This window comes from Anser cygnoides, chromosome 18 (genome assembly GCF_040182565.1).
Source record: "Anser cygnoides isolate HZ-2024a breed goose chromosome 18, Taihu_goose_T2T_genome, whole genome shotgun sequence".
Taxonomy (NCBI): Eukaryota; Metazoa; Chordata; class Aves; order Anseriformes; family Anatidae; genus Anser; species Anser cygnoides.
Genome location: NC_089890.1, coordinates 8697524 through 8719399, shown reverse-complemented (window position 1 = coordinate 8719399; position 21876 = coordinate 8697524). Strand labels below are relative to the sequence as shown.

Here is a 21876-nt window from a genome sequence, read left to right as displayed (position 1 = left end):
CAGGAATTCAGGCAGCCACAGGCAAACATTAAAATGGCAGGATGTCGTAGGAGATAAATTGGCTTCAAGATCAATTTATGAGGTGGAGTCTACTGACCCTCAAGAGATAGATGAGGTTTTGCCAAAAAAAACCTTTGAGTAACAAACTACTTGGAAGGTACATTTTCCAATCAGAACTTAAAAATAAGACAGGAAACACTCACTAGGGACTCTCAGACATTCAGCTGAATGCACAGCTGCTCAACATTAACAAATATGAGGGATACTTTACAGACTGTGTTAAGGTATCATGCTACAAACTGTTTCCACCAGTGCTGAGCATGCATTTAAAGTCACCACAGGCACCAGAATCTACTGCTGATTTCAAGCAGTAGCGTTTGTGAACACTGACTAAAAGCAATGATGAGAATATCCCCAGAACTTTCTGGGTAGAAGAAGTTGAGGTGCTGGGAAGACAGCAACCTCAGGAATGCGAAAGTAACAGTGTAGAAGTATAGAACTGGCTCTCAGCAGTAGCTTTGGCAACTTCAAGATTTTGTTTTATAGGTCAGTACAGCTATAAAATTTCACTGCTTTGCTGTCGATCAGTGGGTTGTTTAGCCAATGACTTACATAGACTTCATTATTTTCTCCACACCACTCGGTACTGAAACTTTGCCTTAGTACTCTCTGCACATACACTGTGATTGATACTCAGTCAAATTTGTTATACCTAAATTGACAGATGCAAAATTTGGTCTCATTACCTGCCTTTGAAAGAGAACATACATTGTCCACTGCAGACAGTACGACTGGCTCCACAACCAACATAAATAATACTCACAGAAAGCTACACAGACTGTCAACATGACGCAAAAGACACACATATATCTCTATATATGTATGAGAAAGAGTGAGACACAAATGTTAAAAGTGACTTAAATACGTTTCTGAATGCCTCCTTCTGAAACTATGTATGTGTGAATTCCCGTGGTCTAATTTCAAAAGCGACATGTTCAGCTCAGGCTTCTTATGCCAAAGGACAATGCAGGCACGTTCCTGATACACATAAGATAAATATCCCAGTTGACCAATTAGTGGGTCATCTTCCATTCAGTTTAAATATTATTATATACATCTTTATATTAAAAAACAAAAGAATAAAGAGGGAAACTACAAGTAAATGATTCCTGCCCTTTCATATATATATATATGTATATGGAGTAACATATAAACTGGGAAAAGTGGTAATGTACCTCACCCGTGCTCTGAACAAGAGAAATTTCATTAAGAACAAATTAAGAATGAAAATAGAGCCCAGAATTTAAGCACTGGCTACTAATCATTTTGCCTTAATACATAATGCATAACAGCTTTTCTTTGCATCCACTGGGGACTCTGATAATGAACCTGAAACTTAAACGCATTCTTTTCTTTTTCTCGAAAAAAGGAAAAACGAATTTGTTCTTTCTATCCATCAGTTCTGAACTACATGCTTCCACATAAAAGCCACCCCATCTTTGTACTTCCATCTACTGTCCAGCTGCTGTGGAAACTTCTGAATGGAAAACAGTGAGAAAATACAAGCAACATTAAGCTGGACACTTACTCCACCTGAAATAAATGAGTGTTTGCTGTTTTCCCATGGCTATTCTAACAGAAGCCCTGGACCTGTTATGGGAGACATTAACTGGATAAATCCAGAAAAGCAAAGCTAATTTGGCATGTTTTCGGTAAATGGTATTACTGTTATTTTGTCTTTCTTCATTCCCCCTGCACAAATTTTTGTCCCTGAAGCTCTGGTTCTGCTTGTGCAAATGCAATAAGAGTAGCGCATTGCCTTCTTTATAAATTTCAGTTCCTCCTTCTAATACACCTTTTGTTTTCCATCTTTTATTATTTAGTACTTCAATTGTAGTATGACTTTTGGAATAAAAGGTCACACATAAAACATCCTGCACTGAATAAAAGCCACATTGTAAGGCAGCTGTACTGATTCCAAATTCAATTGTGTAAGTCACTTGTTCTTACCATGCTCCCCAAGAGGCTCACCATGCCAGGGTATATCTCTAAATAGTTCGCATTTACTGCTCCCCCCCCAGCCACAGACTACAGCCACTGAATTTCAAGTGAGTCCACTGCATGACAAATCATTTCTGGGATAAATGTTAACACAGGCCACACCATTTAATCACACAACAGGTTTTGACTTAAGGACAGGAGATCCTAGTGCTTGCATTGATCACTCAATCAGCATGTATCAGACTTGCAGACCTGCAGAACAAAAGTCCAGCTAGTCCTCATTTTAGTTTGAATGAAATTCTCTTCTGGATGTCCCATATGTAGCCAAAGAAGCTTTTTACAGACAGTTTAATACAGCTGTGCAGAGTTATGAAAGCAATAAAACACAGTGGAATACAGTAGTGAGAACAAAGCTATGAAAGGGTATTAGCAATTGCTATTACTTAATATTTGCTTATTAAAACCTTCATGGCCTAGGTGACAGAAATGGATCATCAAAAAGAAAAAAGAACAGAAACATCTTTGAATAAAAGACCACAAAATCCGTCAGAAGAGTTAAAAACAGACAACATGCACATCCAAGCCAATGAATAGTTATTGACAAAGCACTGTTTGCATGCACGTTAGCAGTCACAGAGATCAAATCTTGGCTTTTGTCAGTAACCAACCTGTTGTTGCCCTTCACTTCATCCAGCTCCTTTTGCAGTCTAGCACACTTCTCCTCTTCCTCCTGAAGCTTCCTCTTCACTACACGGAGCTCCTGCTGGGCTTCACACTTAATATCATTGGCTACAACCACTGCAGTCTGCAGATCGGCTTGAAAACGCCTCCATTCTTCTGTATCTTCCTAGGAAAAACAATTACAACGCCAAACTGTTTGCTGTAAAAATGCACTTACTTGAGCACTTTGTTATCAATCTCTCAGTGATCATAAGAGACCAGCATTTCACCACAATTTCAAGATGCTGAGGTCAAACTAAACACTTGCCTGTTTACTGTTTTGACCAGACTGCCAAAGAAGAAACTGATGCTTAGCTCTCCATTCCAATACAAGTGCAGTCAAGGTTCTTCCTATAGCTATTGATCATTCGGACTTGTGATACTACAAGCACTGTTGCTGAAAAGAGCTCACTGCTACTCATGAAGCAGGAACAGATGCTCCTAAGTAGCACAAGTTCATAGGTACAAAAAGCAAAAGTAATTTGCAAAGGATATATTATAGTTTCCATCATAGGCAAAGAATCAGCTATAAACAAAGAGGACAGAGAATGAAAAGATGTAGAAGCTTCTACAATTGTTCTAGAAAAAAATACAATGCCTAACTGAAATCCAGTATTACAATAAAAGCTCAGCATAGCTTTGCCATGGTGTCTGAGCCTTACCTTCATTTGCTTAGTCAGAGTCTTCAGCTGCCTCTCTATATCTTGTTTTTGTTCCTCCAGCTTCATTGTTTTACCTAAAAACGGTTAAAAAATGAAAAGATTATTAAACACAAGGGTAATGTGAAAAGTGAAAATGAGAGGGCAAAGCAGCCTGTTTGATTTTGCCTCTAGGAATGCCACTAACAGATGTAATGGAAATTAAGATACTGTCAGTGGATCAGGAATGGAATCAGCAACAGATTTATCACTCAAACACCTCTAAAATGGTTTATTATTTTGAGGCATTTTACCGGACTTTTAAATTTACAGAACTGCATGTGTAAGATCACTTGGTCTGTACACCCGCCCATAAGCACTCAGTACTAACACTGGTAAGAGAATTGAGCAACTCAATCCACCAGGTGGCAGCTCCCCTTCCACACTGCAGCTGCAAACTCGACTTCCCAACTGATCCTAGCAATTTTACCTGAAAGCTCTTTAAAAGGCCAGTAATTCTAGTTCTCGAATGGGTGATACATCATTCGTTAAAGAATGAGTTTTGGAGACTGGCTGTAATTTTCTTTCTGTAGCACTAACTGCTAAAATTGTGACTTGTGTGTATGAACAGGAAGGATTGATCAAAACAAATCATTCTGAAGTGAGGCTCTTGTCACACACCTCAAGACATGCCTTCTCCTCCCGGTTCTGGCCACAACTAAGCCTCCAGAATAAGTTCACTTAAATCCTTTTTTCAGCTCCACCTACTTTCTAGGTCACTGATGAGCTGGTTGTTGTGAAGCTTGATAGCACGATGTTGTTCCACCTGGTCCTCCAACTCGAAAATGGTCTCCTTCAGGTTTTTGATATCTGCTTCGTTCTCTGATGTTTTTTCCTGCAACTTCTGGCTGGTTCTGCTCAGTTGCTCAGCCTGCCGGTCACACACCTCCTTCAGCTGACCACACTCATTCTCAGCCTGGAAATGTGGAAAGAAAGCTGCAAGGCTGCCTTTTATTTCTTAACAGATACCGCTCAGATTTTACTGATTACTCAGAGAATTGAACCTCTGTTCTGTGCATTATAGAAACCGAGTTTCAACGCTAACAAGACAGTTTCAGGAAACATACATGAGTTATGAATGTCAGCGTTCTTTCCTAGTCATAGATAACAAAAGAAGATGCTAGGAAGAGAATTAAGTTTTCTATACGATTACCATAATTCCAAACCAGTCTGTGCAGGTAATGAACAGAGGAATGATGTTCCTGGAAAGCTCCAGATCTCTTCCCGTTTATGAGAATGAAATAGCTGCCTTAGGGCCAAGATGGTAATCAATTTGGCCATATTAACAACTTTGCTGCTTTTACCATGCATGCATTTCTGATGGATTGTGAAAACATATGTAGGAGAGCTAGCTACTGCAGATAAGTATACTTTCTGGATATAGGACATCTGGAATTACTGAAGGGGGAACTGCTGCACTTCAGTTTGTTGGCTCAGGCCTACCTACAGATCGATGCTTTCAGGGTGGGGGAGATCCCTGAGTATGACCAAGCTACAGAAAAGCAAGGTGTAGGCTGCCAATTCAGTGAGTAGCACTGGCACAGGCTGACTCGAGGGCAGCCTTACAGAAGCCTGTGGTCTTGTTTGGGTGTCATAAATAGCCAATGATTCAAAACAGCTTAATTCGAGGGAAAGGAAGAGTAAAAAGGAGGAAATCTGTGGTTTCAAAACCAAGCAATAAAAGTTTGGTGCAGAGTCTGAGCACTCAGCAGTTTTTCATTTATTCTTCATACTCTGCAGCTCCAGCAAGCACTCAAAAACATTTAGGGAACTTCCTCTACGAACTCCATTTGCTGTGGTCACCTATTTAAACTGAAAAGACACCTGGATTTTCTAAACTGCTCAAATCACAGAGGTGAGTTTTGGCAACGCTCTCTTCCTCTGCAGCTAGCCAATTCTCCAGCTCTTCCCATGATCCCTTCCCATACAGGAAGGGCTGCACACACTGCTTATCACTCCTTCTGCAGCGATGGGGCATTAATCACTGCCTGGCACTATATTAATGCCTGTCCTGTGACACCCCACATTGCAGCTCTCTTCTGAGCACCCCAAATCAGACAGCAAACAGAACCAATAATTGATCTAAGCTTGCTTGGAGCAAAGCTACAAACTACCAAATGAGGGAGAAAAAAAAATAGTTCTAAAAATATATATATATATTTGGCAATTATTTTACCTATTTCAAAAGAGTACTTTTCAGTTTTGTAAAAATACTTAAGTTTCACCAAAAGAATCTCATCTGCAGCTTGACTGTACATCGTAAGTCAAGTCACTGTAAATATCGACTTCTCTGAGCATGTTTGCATGTTCTTGTACCCAGTGACATCCATAGTTCACCACTTACTAATCTGTCTGTCCTTCATGATTTATCAAGGATTTATTATTTGCTGATAAATACTTATGTCCTTCTCTTTACCTGGATTACAAAGTGATTTTCACTAATCTTTGTTCGCATAATATCGAAAGTAAAGTTTTATTAACTTGTTCTCTTGCTCCAATTTTGATAAATACCTTTCTGTTTGCCAAAATGGTAAATTCTGCAGAAAACACAAGGGAAAATAAATTTTGAACTTATAAGCACAGCTGTGCTACCAGTTATTCCTGGAAAAACACACACATATAGCAGAAGAAACAAAAAATATCATATGGCCCCAGCTTCCACTCAAAATTAATGAATGCAATTGAAATCACGGATATTTTTAATCAATTGCTGAATACCAATCCACAGACCATTTGTGGGAAGACAGATAAATTATATTTTACAACTGTTACTGCTTTACCTTAGATAGCAGCCCCTGAACATGCTTCAGTTCACTGTTAGCCTTCAGCAGCTCTTGCTTAAGCTCGGTACAAGATGCTTCTAACTGATCCTTTTCTGCATGGGCTACCTTCAGCATCTCTTGCACCTCCGAGGTGTCAGTAGTACATCCCATTGCATTAATTTCGGCAGCCTTTTGTTTCTCACTCTCTAACTGGGTTTTTAGAGACCCATTCTCAATTTTTAGACCTTCCAATGCAATTTTACAGTCCTCCAGAGTTTTTGTAACTGTGCTGTTGCTCTGCTGCTCCACTTCGAGTAGTTTAAGCAGCTTCTCATTTTCACCTCTCAGGCCTTTAATCACCTGCTGGGCATCTTGATGCTCCCTTTCTAAGCTTCTCAGGCTGCTGGTTAACTGTTGTTGAATGTTAAGCAATTTCTCTCTTTCAAATTGTGCTTTTTCAAGAACTTCTGCACACTTCTGTTCCAGTTCAAGGACTTTGCCCTCCTGAGCTCTGCTTTCTTCATTCTTGGACCGCTCTTGGAGGAGAGTCACTAGCTTTTCGTTTTCTTGACTCAGCTGTTCTGCTCTGTCTCTATGTTGACGAAAGGAAGTCTCCAAGAGAGCTTTCTCTTCCACTAGCTTCTCATTTTCTGCTGTCAGCTCCTGCACCATTTGTTGTTGATCTGACAGCTCCTGCAAAGTGGCTTGTAGTTCTTCTGCTGTGCTATGGTGATTCTCCTCCATTTTCTGTATTCTCTCTGTAAGAGATGCAACAGAAAGGTCGCTAATATTGTTTGGAGAACTTCCTGTAGTGGAGCATTTGGAACCTTTGACGTGGTTGCTGTTGGAGGATGTTGGCCTGGAAGGTATATCTGCTATATGTTCAAAATCTGACGCATCAGGTGATAAGGAAGCTTTAGTGACATCGCTGCTGGAAGAGCCTGAGTTGCGCAGTGCGCCCCCATTCACTCGCTGCCTGTGCTCATCTGTTTCATTTCTCAATGCATTTTTTGAAGGGGTTCCAAAACTGGATTCTTGGGTAGTTGGGGTTGGGAGGCTGCTGTCACCTCCACTGCTTGTTGTTGTGTCTGAGAGAGGAGAGCTCTCTAGATAAAGCAATTTCTCTTTCAAAACACGGTTTTCTTCTCCCAGGCTGGCAAGCTCTTTTTGAAAAGTCCTGTTTTTTTCCTGAAGGGTCCTTATTAGTGGGTCTATGTCAACAGGTGACGATGGTTCTAAATTTTGGTCTGAAGGTTCAGGGTTAAGCGACCCTTTCTCTTTGCATTTCTTCAGTTCACAACGGAGCCTGGTAATTTCAGAATCTTTTGTCTTTGCTTCTGCCAGGAGTTCTTTAACCTGAGATTCCAAAACAGCCTTGTCCCCAGTTTCACTCTCCTGCTTGGACTTGCTAGTGGGACGCACATGTTTGGTAGGAGTCGGCGTACCAGAAGAAGTGGGGCTGGGCTGCGTTTTCCTAGTGTTGGCTTGACCACGCAATACAGCTCTCTCTCTCGATACAGATGATGATATTTCCCGGGGTGCCGGAATCCCTGTGCGCTTTGCAGCCGAGACCGCTCCTTGAAGAGAGAAGAGATGAGGCAAACTGAGTGAGTTCATGAACGAAAACACGTCTCAGGACAACACTAGAGCCTAGAGCAGGCTTGGAAGAAACACCTGAATGCTTGGATAGGTTTAGTCATAACCGAGTGCATGGATTCATGTTTCACAAAGGTTCGTATTATTTTGCATTTCCTCTTCTCCCACCCCCTGCAAAGGGACACAGTCTGCTGAACTACTTCCCAGTGTTATATTATTAACATGCAGATGCTGCGGTATACAAACTGCAACCTTCAATACTGGCTTATTAATTATCTGAAAACAGAAAAATTCTTTATGCTACCTTGTGAAATGCTGAATTTACACCTATTAATTTCTGAGGGAAGATTCAGTAACTTGAGAAAAGATACAGTCTTTGATGATAAAATGTAATTTACTTTTTTAAAACCACACGAGTATTTTAACACACAGGAAACCAGTACTTGCATTATGCTCAATTGAGGCAGAATAAAAGCATAAACAAGGCTTGAAATACTTATTCTGTCTGCAGATTTAATGAAATGGAGCCTCAAATACAAAACGGTCTCCCCTGGCACTTTGAACACTAAGACAATTGTATTGCTGCCGCTCTCACAGAGATGGACAAAAGATTTTTCTTGTTATAAATTCCATCCTCCATTATGGAGGAAGAACAATAGGGGGTTAGAAAATTGATGCTCTTCCTTTTTCATTTTATTTATTATTATTTTTTAAACCTCATGGCAAAGCATTATGTGATTACAAGGAAACATTTCTGAGTAGCTGATCTTCATTTTTCAAGTCTTTTGGAAGATGAAACCACGGGTACTGAAGAAACAATAACAACCATCCTAACCATGAAAGTATTAACAATCCAGTTAAAGAAGAGAAGCACATTCAAATTTCTGCTTTCGGAAATTTACTCAAAAGGGAAAGCCCTAAAGTACAGAATAAAGTTTTGGAATACGGTACAAAGAAGAGATTTTGTCTGATGTAGCCACACAAACAGGATGCACGAGTCAGTTAAGCAAACAAAGTGCTACTGATCCAGTGTTTGGAGTGAAAACAAGTTCCAGAAGCACTCTGGGGGTAAATCCTAGAATCAGCCACCTCTCTCCAAGTTTGGAAGGCTCTCTTTGCTGACATACACAGGAAAAATTCACAGAAAATCAGATGTCTGCTAAGACCAAAGGGGGAGCAGACTCCCTGCTGCCCAACTGCGTGCCTACTGCCTTACACAGCCAGGCGACTTCATAAGCATCCCAAAACGTTTTTTGCACAGTGAGGGAATCTCAGTCCAGTTCTGCAACCGTCAGTAGCGCAGGGTACTGACGGGTTAATGTTAACAACACCCCCTTTGCTCAGCATCTCTTTTGAAGACTGCACGAGGTTTATAAAACCCACACAAACAGGAGCCCCTCCTCCTCTCCCCCAAACACACACACTCCGCAGCAGGCACAATAAACACCCAGGGACAAAGAGCAGCTGAAGAAAAGCCCCCTGAACACAGAGGCGCTGTGCTGGGAGGAGAGCACAGAAAGGGCTCTGTGATGGCAGGGGCACGATAAGGCCAGAGACAAAGGGTCCAGTGTTTATGGGAAGAGATAGCAGGGACAGGCTGGCCGGAGAGCGAGCAGCCCACACAGTTTCACGTTGTCATCTACATCTGGAGGCGCCACTGTATCAAGGCAGCACCGGGCTCCCCAGTGAAAAGTGCAAGGCAAGCAGGGATGGGAGTGTTTCCACTGCAGCTCAAATGGTTGCCGGTGCAGCTCCAAACCTAGGAACGCATTTCTCTTGTCACATCTGAAGGCTCGGGCTCGCCACTCATCCTGTTGCTTAACCTGGCACCTGTAAGTTGTACTCACTGAGCTCAGCAGACAATCAAAGCTCTTGGTGCTGATGCAGCTAACACTGTAAGATGATGGACAGGAGGGAAATTGCATGGACTGATGCGACATGTCGTTCCAGCAGAAGTACAGCTCAGCACAGCTCCTTCCTGCTCAGAGGGAGAAGGTTCACGTGGGGATTCCCAGGAGTGCACGACAGAGAGCGAGGGCATGTGTCCATTGAAAATGCAGCAATATGAGTGTCCTGAGTGGAGGAGCAGTACTCACACAAGCTATAACCACGCTACAGGCTTAACATGTAAAATATGCATTACATGTGGCCATAGATGTTCTTTGATGGAGCCCAAGGTGTGCTTTTACGGCCTTCTGCTACGCCCTGGACTTCTATTCAATCTGAAAGGTTTTTCTACTGTCATAACGAAATCCCATGACAAAGCAAGTGCCCCAAATAACTCATCTGGTTTTTTGCACTGCTGAAACTAACGCAAGGCCATGACTGTCATCTGGTCAGCACATGACAGGGCAGCATTGTATAAGCAGTTGGTAGTGTTGACTGGGCAGTGTTACACACATCACAACAAAGAACGATGCTGCTACACGCTGGGACGAATTGTACAGCACTAAGAAAAACACTTGTTTCTGAGAGAAACGTAGCAGTTCTGGTAGCGATGCCAGTGTGCCTCTAATTGCCATCAGCTCACAACCACAACACGATCCAGAGCAAAGGAAGATGTATACATAAGGATAACCATCAAGCATATTTAACTGGGATTATTTAACTGGGATATCTGTACTTCACTGAGCTTACTCAACCTGCCCCGTGTTTTGTGACTCCATACTCTGCTGAGTTGTTCTGTCATAAATCACAACGCATCTGCAATCCATCGGGAACCATCAACCAACCTGCGTGGTTTTTTATGCTGTAGAAGCATGTATGTATTTTCCTCTCTCCACCCTGCACAGTGCCATGGAGCACGAAAATGCCAAAGAGAACCCAGAAAAGAAATAGCTCTCAGCACATGTTGATTAGAAAGCACCAAACCAAACATAGGCACTAATATAAAGTCTATTTTATGGACGGCTCCTGCTTGCAATGACCTTGAAATTGAGCAGTGCAGCTGTTATAAATGGAACCGGCAGCCCCACAGCCCGAGGCACCCACTCTGCGGGAGCTCAATTTCAGGCTGCACAGTCTCCCGGGTGACCTGATTAGCTCTGCACCCTACTCTGGTTAAGGTCCAAGGGAGGCTCCAGACAGACGCGTGTCTGCCAAGCTGCAGAACCCAATTTCGGATTGATTTATGCTGTTTTTTCAAGTGGCTGGAATCACATGGAAATGCATTTTCGAGAAGGTGCTTGCTGTTTTGAGCCGGGAAGAGAAAAAATAGCCTACCCTGCATCTCTAGGGCGACACTTGGGAAAAATACCCAACCCCTTAAATATCTTCCCATTTGGTCAAAATGGTGCTATGGCACCTCATTCCTGTTTTCACCATTCATCCTCCCTGCCTGGACTGTTATTTTAACTATCCTCTTGACAAATTTGAGTACAACCTCCTCCTCACTGCCCTGTGGGTCCAAGCTCAGGCTGCGTCCTTCACCTCTGCCCAACAACATATTTCCAATTCCCTTGGCACCATATTTAACCTCCCATTCCTTCAGTGCTGCACCCAGCTTGCCAATGGGCTCAGCTTGTGTTCTTCCACTTCACGAGAACGGGGAATTATTCCTGAATAATCCACTGGGAGTTATTTCCTGAAAACCTGTTTTGCTCAAACTGAGGTCACCTTCCCATCACGTTCCTCGCTTTGGAGCCCAGGCATAGTCCTTAGAGCTCCTCCGTTCTCAGAGCCTGCCATACTATTCAGGTGTAAGGGATTAAACCTCAACACTCACATAATACTTCTAACCTTCACAGTGGTTTAAAATCAACAATGATTTAATGCTCAAAGCCACGGATACAGGCAATTGTTAACTCCAGGTTACAGAACGGAGACCCACAGAGAAATGCCTTACCCAAGGTCACACAGTAAGTCAGTAAGGATTAGGACCCTGGAGCTCCTGGCTCACAGCCTGCTGTGCAGCTTTATTGTTTGCGCTGCTTTCTGCCAGGGGATACTTGCTGCCTTTCAGCTGGTGTCAGAAACAAAGTGGGACTTTAATGAGATAAAAGGTGACACCTCATGATGCTCTTCAGCCATTTTTAATCCCATTTGCTGCACAACTACATTGTATTTCGCAGAAGGATGGATCAGGACTGCTCTTTGGTTTTTCCACATAATGCCTCTGATCTATATTTGACCTAAGCTCTCAACACCTGTTATATCAGCTCCCACAGGGGCATCCACAAGCAGAAGAGAATGGAAAAAAAACACGTCCTAAACCCCAAAGTGGAACAGGTGGCACTGCTGTTCAGAAGTCAAGTCGTGGAGGTTGGCCGACGTAGTTACAGCCCTGGCAGAGCAGGGCAGAGTAGGTGGCAAACACTTTGCCATAGTCATGGGGGGGGCACAGGTGACGTTTTGGAATGAAGATTCAGACAAGTGTCTCTGCCTTCACACTTCGTGTGCTCTGAGGTAACACATTAGCACTGCCTCTTCAGTAAAGCGCTAGCCTTGAAGTTAAATTTATTTTACTTGTCTCTTAAGTAGAATTAACAGTTCAAATACTTGCTTCTCCACTCCCAGGCAGAGGAAGAATCTCAGTTGGGAAGCGATTTCATCTGACCACAGGACCACCTTTCAAAATGTTCTGCATCGAATCTGTTTTTTAGACCTGGAGTCACTCTGCAACTATTTGCCTCTGGTCCGTGTGTCATTTGTGTCCCACAACCTGCCCTTTTCTTAATCCTTCTCTCCATCGACATATTAATAACCCAAAGGTTAATACCATGGGCTTCAGCTCTTCCAAGCACAAACTAATATGGAATGTTCCATTTTATACTTTCTTCCTAAATTTTAATTCTGGCAACTCTTAAGCTAAGAACAATAAAAGCACACTTTCTTCTCTAGCATGTTTAAAAATCCATGTTAATAAATCATTCTTTCAAAGTTTAAGTAGGTAGTGATTCTCCTGCACTTACAGTTCATCTGTGCAATTCAAGCATGCTGACCGCTGATTCATTTCAGAAAGCATTTCAGTCATGTAAGACTAAACCATGAAGACAGACGCATCTTGGGTGTGATTTCTTAAAACAATGGATACCTTATTTGAATTGCAAGGGCAGCATAACACGAAATAAAAGAAAACTATTCACAGCACTCTGCAGTATTAAAGTCATATGTTTCAAAATATGCAAGTGCCTGCAGACAAGTTTGCACTCTCATAATCACCTGCTGCACTAGGACAGGCACATCTCTTTCATTCTAGCTCCCACATTTGCAACAAATTATTTCTCTGTCTTGTGTTTCCTTGCCATCCCTCCCACTTCAAAATGGTTCTAAATAGATAAAGACACAAAAGACGTCACAACAAGAAATTACGGGCTAATTCATAGCCTCCCTGCCAACAAAGACGACTGTGCTTCTTCTGTTGTTCTGGAATTCTGCTCCCATGAGCCAAGATTTTTTAAGTACATTTTCCTACCCAAACATAACTCCCAGGTCTCAGATAGAAAGGTGATTACTGTGAAACCTTGAGGGAAGGTGTTATTATATGGGCTGCAAGCATTTAGAATAGCCAAATCAAGACAATACTATTAACAGACCATTTTTGTACAGCAAATAAGTTATTAAAGCTCCCCATACAATTTTACTTTGCTCTGTCACACATGGTTTAGCTGAAATAGGTCCTGCTCATCAGTTTTGTTTTTCACCTTATCCTCTGGCCGTGACTTTGGTAGATCCTGGACTTAGCATCGACTGCACCTACCCAGGCTTTGCCAAGATCGTGCTGAGAGTCCACAGCAGAGTGGTACCATACAGTAATGGACAGGTAACACAGCCAGGTACTTGTGTTCGTTCTTGCTTGGAGAGGTCCTATCACTACTTTTAATGTATTATATACCTTGCTAAGGTCCTATCACTATTTTTAACCTAATTGGTGTTTCTTATGCAAAACAAACCTGGGGCACAGATGTACCCTAATCCCACTGAGTTTATGACATCTTGTGTAGGAAGTCAAAATGCAGATGTCCATCACTTCAGATGCTCTGTAGGTACATTTAAAATACCTTCACTGACCTGAAAGGTTTGACAATACCTGTGGGAGACCTGTACTCTGCTGGACAGGTAGGAAGAGCGCAACAGATGGCTGAAGACATCTGAAATGGCACTGAACATTGACCTGAACTGTCAGACTTTCACAACAGATTTACCAGCTGGTGTTACAAGACGGGTAATAGCAGCTTTTAGGTGCTGTTTTCAAAATTACTCCACTACCACTTAGGTGACTTCCAACCATGCAATGAACTACGACTTAGCACAATGCATTAACGTGGGACTTCGTGACACCATCAATATGAAATTAGTGGCTGTCGAACCACAAAAAGACAGCATTGGCTTGGCACTGTACTCTGTTGACTCCCTGCTGTAAAGTAATACACATTGCAAGGAGCTGAGCCACATTTTCTGCAGCCTCATGAAAATTTTACTCTGAGTTGACAAGAACCTGATTAACCCAGGTGCTTAAAATTACTTTTCCAAAAGTGGCTAAGCCAATAACAGCTCAAACTTCAACTGAAAGCCCTGGTGAATTAGCAAATTACTTTCACCTTTCTTGCTCCAGCATTGCTCCTGTCTGTGACTGACACTGAGATTGATTAAGCATGAACTAGGTATGTGTTTGGGGAAATGATGACTACACAGCACGAAAAGAAGGACTGGTGTACATTTGACTCTTAAGCACTTTTCTCATTAAAAGATTTCAGAGTTTTGCACAGGAATCTTGTGCAAAATGCCTTATTTTCCCCCGCCTTTACATTGCTTTGCTTGAAAAAAGTTAAAAACCAACTTTCCTGCTAACCAGTTATCTTCCCATATCCTAATTAACAAGAAACAGTTTCCACATGAGAGAAATATTAACAATCTCATGGTGGCATGAGAAAAAGCAGGCATAACTGCTAGAAAGGAGGGCAAATATAGCAGCAATCCTCTACTGTTCTGGAGTGCTCTTTTTACAGAAATCCCCACTGAGACAAAATCCCTATATGCATTCTGTCAAGTTATTTAATGTTCTTATCCTTAAACCTCTGGGCATGCTAACAGCAAGACAGCTGGATAATGAATACTGAATGAACGCATGTGACCCAATCAATTTATGAGGAAGATCTGAATCAGTTTTAAGTGCTTCTTGAGGGTTAGAATGAGAGCAGGACTGCATGCAGAAGGTCAGATTTTCAGAGAGCAAAATGTCTAAAACTTCTGGTTCGCCACCAGCCTAGGTAAAAGTCAGGATAAAGAAGGACGCTATTGTACGGCAACAAACAATTACAGCTTGATCTGCTTGATCAAGGGAATTAGCTGAGTGGGTTACCTTGTCAGCATTTTCCAGTGACAACATTGGTAGACACTCCTTTGGATATTCCTCAGTAACGCAGAACAGCATGCCACTTTCCAGCTCTTTCAGGGTTTCCCTGCAGAAAGACAATGCTCTCTGCTACCTTTATGCAACAGCGAACAAAGCAAACCTAGGCTTGGCCAGTCATGGTTCTCCTGAATGAGTCTGTTTGCAGAATATTAGTCATAGAGCCAACACCTTTGCAGGTCAGCAAATCTTTGGGAAGGTTCACTTGGACTCCACCTCACCTTGAAAGAGGCAAGAAAATGGCTGCAGAATAACAAAGGTGGTTTTGATAATCTAACGCTAATTATATAGAAGCATCTGCTCAAATAATGCCTTCCACTCAGTAAACAGAGACTAAAGAGTAATTATAATGTGCACTTGCCTTCCTCTTTATGGGCCTGATCACATAGAGCTCCTCTCTGAGGAATTGTAGTAGGAAAAATCTCCTTACCCTGACAGACATGCCAGTATCCACACAAAGGGAAATTCCTCTGAACATTTCTCGTGTTAGTTGCTTAGTTTTTCTGGAAGTTTGTTAAGTCTAAAGTGAGAACTCAAGCTTGGATATGCTTATTTTTTAATATAGCACATTTTTTTTGCACTACAAAACAGTGCAAGTTTTACTGTAAGAGCAAACATTTTTGCTTAGGAGAAGCCTAGGGACCAAAGATACATTTGTGAAATACATTGGCAAAACTGACAAGATGCAAGATCTGTACTTCACACATCTATCCTTAGCTAGTATTTCCCATCTTTTGCTTTCACAAATAAAAATTTCACTTCCAAATCTGCTCAGAGTCCACAAGGCATCCAAGAGGCTTCACCGTGCCATAAGCCTCCTGTGTAAAGAGAACTATGAGGGTACCACTGCGTTCACCTCTAAAATAAAGTACACAAAACCCCATGAAATCACCACGTTTGTCATTTCTGGCAGTTTAGGTGCAGCTTATGAGAGCGTAATTGCAATCCACCACTGCACTGCTTAGGATTTTTAGAGTACCCAGCAACCTGGCATAACAAACACAGAGACATCCACAGCAAGTGGTCTAGCAAATGCCGAGAGAAACTCTATATCATATGCTTACTGGAATGTCCTCCTGTAAACTCAAACCTACTTTTTTGGGAACTGTTAATACCAGTGGGTCTGCCAAAAACTTAAGTCACCTGCTGACTGTACCCCTTGTCTCCCCCTCAAAAGGATGATTAAAACATTCTGTATGTAACATTATCCCAACATTAATCTGGTAGAATTTACAGAAATCCAGCTAATTTCTCAACTGAGATGGCTGCAATATAGTTTTCCCTAGGATAAATAACTGTCAGTTGGACTAAGAATTCCAGAATTTTCCTCATTTCTAGCTTGCAGACAAGTAGATAATTCTCTTCAGCTCCAAAAATTACCTCCCTGTTCATCTAGCCCAGAAGTCTATTAGTCGGGCATTGATGGGTTAACAGTAGGGACAAGACAGCTCTACTCCCAGTTCTGGGAAAAACTATTAAATTAGACAGAATACCAGCTTTGAGTGTTTCAAGAAATACAGGAAATTAAAAAAAAAAAAAAAACTCTTAATCCAAGTAAATTCAGTTAACTATGGTCATCACAGAGTAGCAAGTAGATACATTCCTCTGCGTACAGTGCATATACGATGGCTGCCACAACTGAACATTACCGTCTGATCTGTGTCTGGTGGGTAATGAGGAACAGTTACCCAAGACCTCCTGGTCCAAGGATCCGACAGGAAAAGTGAAAAGAACCCTGCTGCTTCCAGACACGTCGGGTGCTGTGCATCACGAAACTACACGACCTACCTGATGGATCTACAAGCACAAAGGGTAAGAAAAAGCAATCCTAAGTAGGAAAATGTTTGATATCAACATTTGCACAATTAGAAGGCTAACTTAGTCAACTTGTTAATTTAACTGTTCATGAGGCCACGCTGTGAATTGAATCAGGGAACTGATTTGGCTATAAAAATTATCTACTTGCTTTTTTCTCCTTCTCCTTTCTTTGTTAAAAACAGAACCTGATCTAATTCGTGTCCTTCCCACGAACACTTGAGCTTGTACCAGTAAGGGAGCAGCAAGCCACTATAGGAGGAATGGAGCAGCTGAAAATGCCTTTAGACAGCACTGCTGTAGAGTGCTTTGTATTAGGAAACCATGACCTGAACCCTCCCGTTCAGGAATGCTGCCCCACGCTTGGCCAAAAGGCCATGGCTGACTGAGCCAAAATAATTTCTTTCCTCGTGAGTTCTCAAACCCTGCTAAATCCAGATAGAGGGAGGAAAAAGTGGATCAAAAATGAGAACATGAAAGAAGGTTCCTCCTTCTCCTGTAGAACAGAGGGCAGGACTTAAAAGCTAAAGGCCACTTTTTTTGTTTGCTTAATATTTAATACCAGTAGACATTGCATTGGTATTACAACCGACTTTTGTTTACTAAAATGTGATGACCACATAATAAACCCAGTTTTATTGCAGTTTCCAGCCTGCCCCAGTGAGGGGGTGGGGACAGATTCGCGATTTAGTTTCCACAGCTCATCCAGAGCTTTAGCTGTGTCTGCCGAGTAGAGCAAGAAGGGAGCCAAGCAGCACTGTCCTGAATAGCTGACACTGGGAACTGGGCTGAAATCATTAAAACTCCATCAACACAGGATGAAACGCATCAAGGAATGAGACAGAAGGAGAGAGAGGAAGAAATCTCTAACATAATGAGATGTTTATCTATAAAAAGTTGCCCACTTCAAAGCAGGAAGAGCTTCGACTCCTCGGTTAAAAAAAAAGCAGCTTTTAATTAAAAGATCAGTCAAAGATTTTCCACAGTCAAGCAGCCTCAAAGAAGCTGTGCGTGGAGGAGGCAGGGAGTAATTTCTAAGTTGATTAGTCCATTCTTCAAACTCTACAAGGTTTTATGAAAGCAAAATTTCTCAAAAATAGATAAGGACTGTGGAAATACCTTCAGCTCCTCAAAGAGCATTGTCTCTTCCCTTCTGACACCTCATCAGCACCAGCTTTTACTCAGGAAGAATATTATCAGAGCTGTGTGAACCTTTGAATGAAATAGCCAGTAAGCCCAGAACTGATGGACTGTGAGATGGATGCTCAGCTTCGGGTCAAAGGAAGCTATTGTACTAAGAGTCCTGCAAACATAAAACGAAGTATGTCTGTACATATGTCTGTACACTGCTTTAGCCAGATAAAACAAGCCTTCTTCTTCACACAATCTTCCCTTATATGAGGGTTTAAACACCTTTAGAGATTTACATCTACAGCACCAATTTTCTGGAGCACTCTTTCCGTTCAAGAAATGGTATTTGCAGATAGAAATGAGTGCGACACCACTCTTATCCTAGCACCAGAATAGCAGCATTACTGCTGACATTACATGGGAACAAGACATACACATTTCTGTCTGATCATATATATATTTTTTTTTTACGCCTTTCTTTTTGTTTTCTGAGAAAACAAGATTTTGACAATTCTGCCTAGAATAGAGAAAATGTTACTTCTGTTCCACAGGCTGCAGTTTACCAACTATTTTATTGTGGCACAGAGAGGACAACAGCAGAGCTATCACAGTCGCTAAGCTGGTGCTGTGAGTTCTTTCCCCAGCTGGGGAATACCAAACCCTGCAACGGCTGGTGTTCATGACAGCTCAGTCTCATCCCCACTTACCAGCTACTAATTGTGACTAATGGAACTATCATTGAGCTGGTTCTTTTCTGCACAAGCATGTAGAATTACCTTTGCTTTATTTTAGATGTATTTTTTTTCCTATGAGAATAAATATTCAGATATGCTTTGGAAGGTCTTTCCCTTCCCTGTCTTGCAGAGAACTAGGTTCCTGCCAGCAAATTCATCATTATCCACACCCTTGTAAAACATCCCCTACAAAAGTGATTACATGAAGAATAATTATATGGTATTATGAGCATTTCTACATCTTCATTATAAATGCTGCAATGTGAAAATGGCAAAAGACCTTTACGATGTTAAAAACAGGAAAGAAAACCCCTCTACATACAGAGAAGAAGTCACCTTTGCATTTTAGTTTGCTCATGTTAATTCGTACAAGTTTACTTTGTACATATTTACTTTGTACATATTAATTAAAACAGCTTTCTATCCTTAGCATGGTAGGGGTCTTCTCCAGCTGGCTGGACATGAGACAGTTGAAACTGTAAGGGGCAGGACGAAAATATGCTCAGTCTCTACCTTCTCCTCTATGGCATTTCAAAAGCATTGACTTGGTGCATTCACATTTCCTTTACATACCGTTATCAAAAGAGCCATATGTCAGGATGGCTTGCACAGACCTATCTAAAGGTAAAAGGCAAGATGATCTTTTACCTATAAGGGTGTTGTGGTTTAACCCGGCTGGCAGCTAAACACCACACAGCCGTTCGCTCACCCTCCCCCCTCCCTCTCTGGGATGGGGGAGAGAAACGGGAAAGTGAAGCCTGTGGGTTGAGATAAAGACAGTTTATTAAGACAGGAAAATAATAATAACAATAATAATAATAATAGTGATAATGGTAATAGTATTAACAATAATAATGTGTAAGAAAACAAGTGATGCACAATGCAATTGCTCACCACCCGCTGACCGATGCCCAGCCTATTCCCGAGCAGCCGGCCCCCCCACCCCGGCCAGCCACCCCTATATATTGTTTAGCATGACGTCAGATGGTATGGAATACCCCTTTGGCCAGTTTGGGTCAGCTGTCCTGGGTCTGTCCCCTCCCAGCTCCTGCTGCACCCCCAGCCTGCTCGCTGGCAGGACAGAGCAAGAAGCCGAAAAGTCCTTGGCCTGGTGTAAACACTGCTCTGCAGCAATTAAAACATCAGCATGTTATCAGCGCTCTTCTCATCCTAATCCAAAACATAGCACCCTACCAGCTACTATGAGCTACTTAACTCTGTCCTAACTGGAACCAGGACAAAGGGTAAATAAATCAAAACTAAAAGGCTGTCAGGAGATCACTGTGTCTTACAGGCTCTTCCACTGAATTCAAGATGCCCACTGCATCCTGAGGCAGAAGCTGTGTGGGAGGGCCATGTTCTCGAAGATTAAGTTTGCTCAATAACCATTTTGAGTAGCCTTTATATTTCCAGATATCATCTTGATTTAGAAATGGATCAGATCATGGAAAGCAATCAATTTCTTAAATTATAGCCAATTACCATTCAAATTACGCATGCAACTACTAGCTCATTGCAAGTTGAAAAGTAAAGCAAATTATTCTGAATATTGTTCGCAGGTTGTGGCAAAGAAATGTGAAAGAAGGGTTAAGGATAAACTACAGTTCAGCAGGGGAAGAAAGAGGAGTCAGCCAATGTAAGTACAATATATATTAAACTACTAACTGAACCTTGTCCCTACAGCCCCTTTCCATAATTCAATAAATATGACTTCAGCGAAGTAACTGGTCAAATTCTTACTTGGTTCAGTGGTGTCCTACTTCCACTGATCATCTTTAACAGCACCAAGTGTCCAGAGGGACAGGAATGAGGGGGAAATAACTCTTCCCACAAGATACTGGCATATTTACTTAGCCTCTAATACTTTTCCTAAGCAATTGAACAAATTCAAGCAAAAACTATGCAGTTCTTACAGTTTAGTAAAAACCAGAACATATGTCCTTGGTTCAGCCAACACATCCCCATGTGTACTCAGAACCGAACCCTGCAGACTCATGTTAGCCTTATTTTTTCCCCAAGGATATATTTTTCCATTCAAAGGCAAATTTGCCTCTAACAGCCTTATATTTAAAATTTTGCTCTTGGTAAATATATACAGCTTGTTAGTTGTGATTAAAAGGATGGAAAACTGCAGTTCTGCCGTAATTCTGTAGCCTATGAGAATTGACTGATGAGCGCAGATCATACAAGGACAGAGTGCTCTGCTTCAGAACACGCGATCCATATCTATCGATGCTTATGGAAAAACATTACTGCTCCATGAAAAATAATAGATAGAACATTGCAAGAGGTATTTGTGAACACAAGTTTACTTTAGATTATGGGAGAAAAGAAGCTGATGCATGGAAAGTCTAGCAGAGCCTGTCATCAGAGATCTTCAACTTTATATAACCTTTAACTGTCACACTAAAACGGTAAGGAAAAGTATGAAAAAATAAAGGAAGCACCAAAAATTTGTCAGCCTGAGAGCAGCAGTCTGTTCACACACAAATTAAGTCTTCTTCAGCAAATACTGTGCCAATGACATCAGATGGGTATTTGCTTCAGTGTGGCAATTTTGTGTTGTTCTGAAAGCTACATTCCCTGGGGGAAATCAGGAGATTTTACGAAAAATAAATTAGCAAACTAGGAGAGGAATTGAAAAAGAAAAAATGCATTGCTTTGCTGAATTAATAGTAGAAGCTCCAGAACGCAGGCCTGCTTCGCCACGAACTCATGAATACCTTCAGGGCTCTGCAAGCTCTCAGTAGGAAGACCAAGATGCAATCCTTGCTCAAATTTTTTTTTGACTAGCTTTGTAATTTTAAGATCTTGAGGAGCCAAATATAAACAAAAAGTAAACTTCGCTTTTTCTCCAAGGCCAACGTAGTCCCTGCTCCCCTCGCCCTTTCCCCCACCGGAGTCCTGCAGCATTGTGTCCGAACCACCGCACCACCACGGCCATCTGCTACATGTCTCTAAGGAGACAATTGCAGCACATTAACTAAACCAACAAAATAGTCACCAAGAAAGTTAGCTTTTACCTTTACTATTACCCTAGATCTACTATTCACAGACTCTAAACCACC

The 21876-nt window shown here is 41.7% G+C and overlaps 1 protein-coding gene across 13 annotated transcripts in view; it reads right to left on the bottom strand.

Annotated features, from left to right (window-relative positions):
• Positions 1 to 21876, bottom strand: part of SPECC1 (sperm antigen with calponin homology and coiled-coil domains 1) — a 97982-nt gene that overhangs the window by 36376 nt on the left and 39730 nt on the right. For all 13 annotated transcript variants that reach the window (XR_007167053.2, XM_048074057.2, XM_048074058.2 and 10 more), the window contains 4 exons: positions 6200 to 7758; positions 4128 to 4335; positions 3384 to 3457; positions 2670 to 2848 (listed from right to left, as the gene is read on the bottom strand). Coding sequence is in view for 12 of the 13 variants with exons in the window: in XM_048074057.2 (XP_047930014.1) it covers positions 2670 to 2848; positions 3384 to 3457; positions 4128 to 4335; positions 6200 to 7758 (2020 nt within the window). In the remaining variant the exon portion in view is untranslated. The remainder of the gene's footprint in view (positions 1 to 2669; positions 2849 to 3383; positions 3458 to 4127; positions 4336 to 6199; positions 7759 to 21876) is intronic.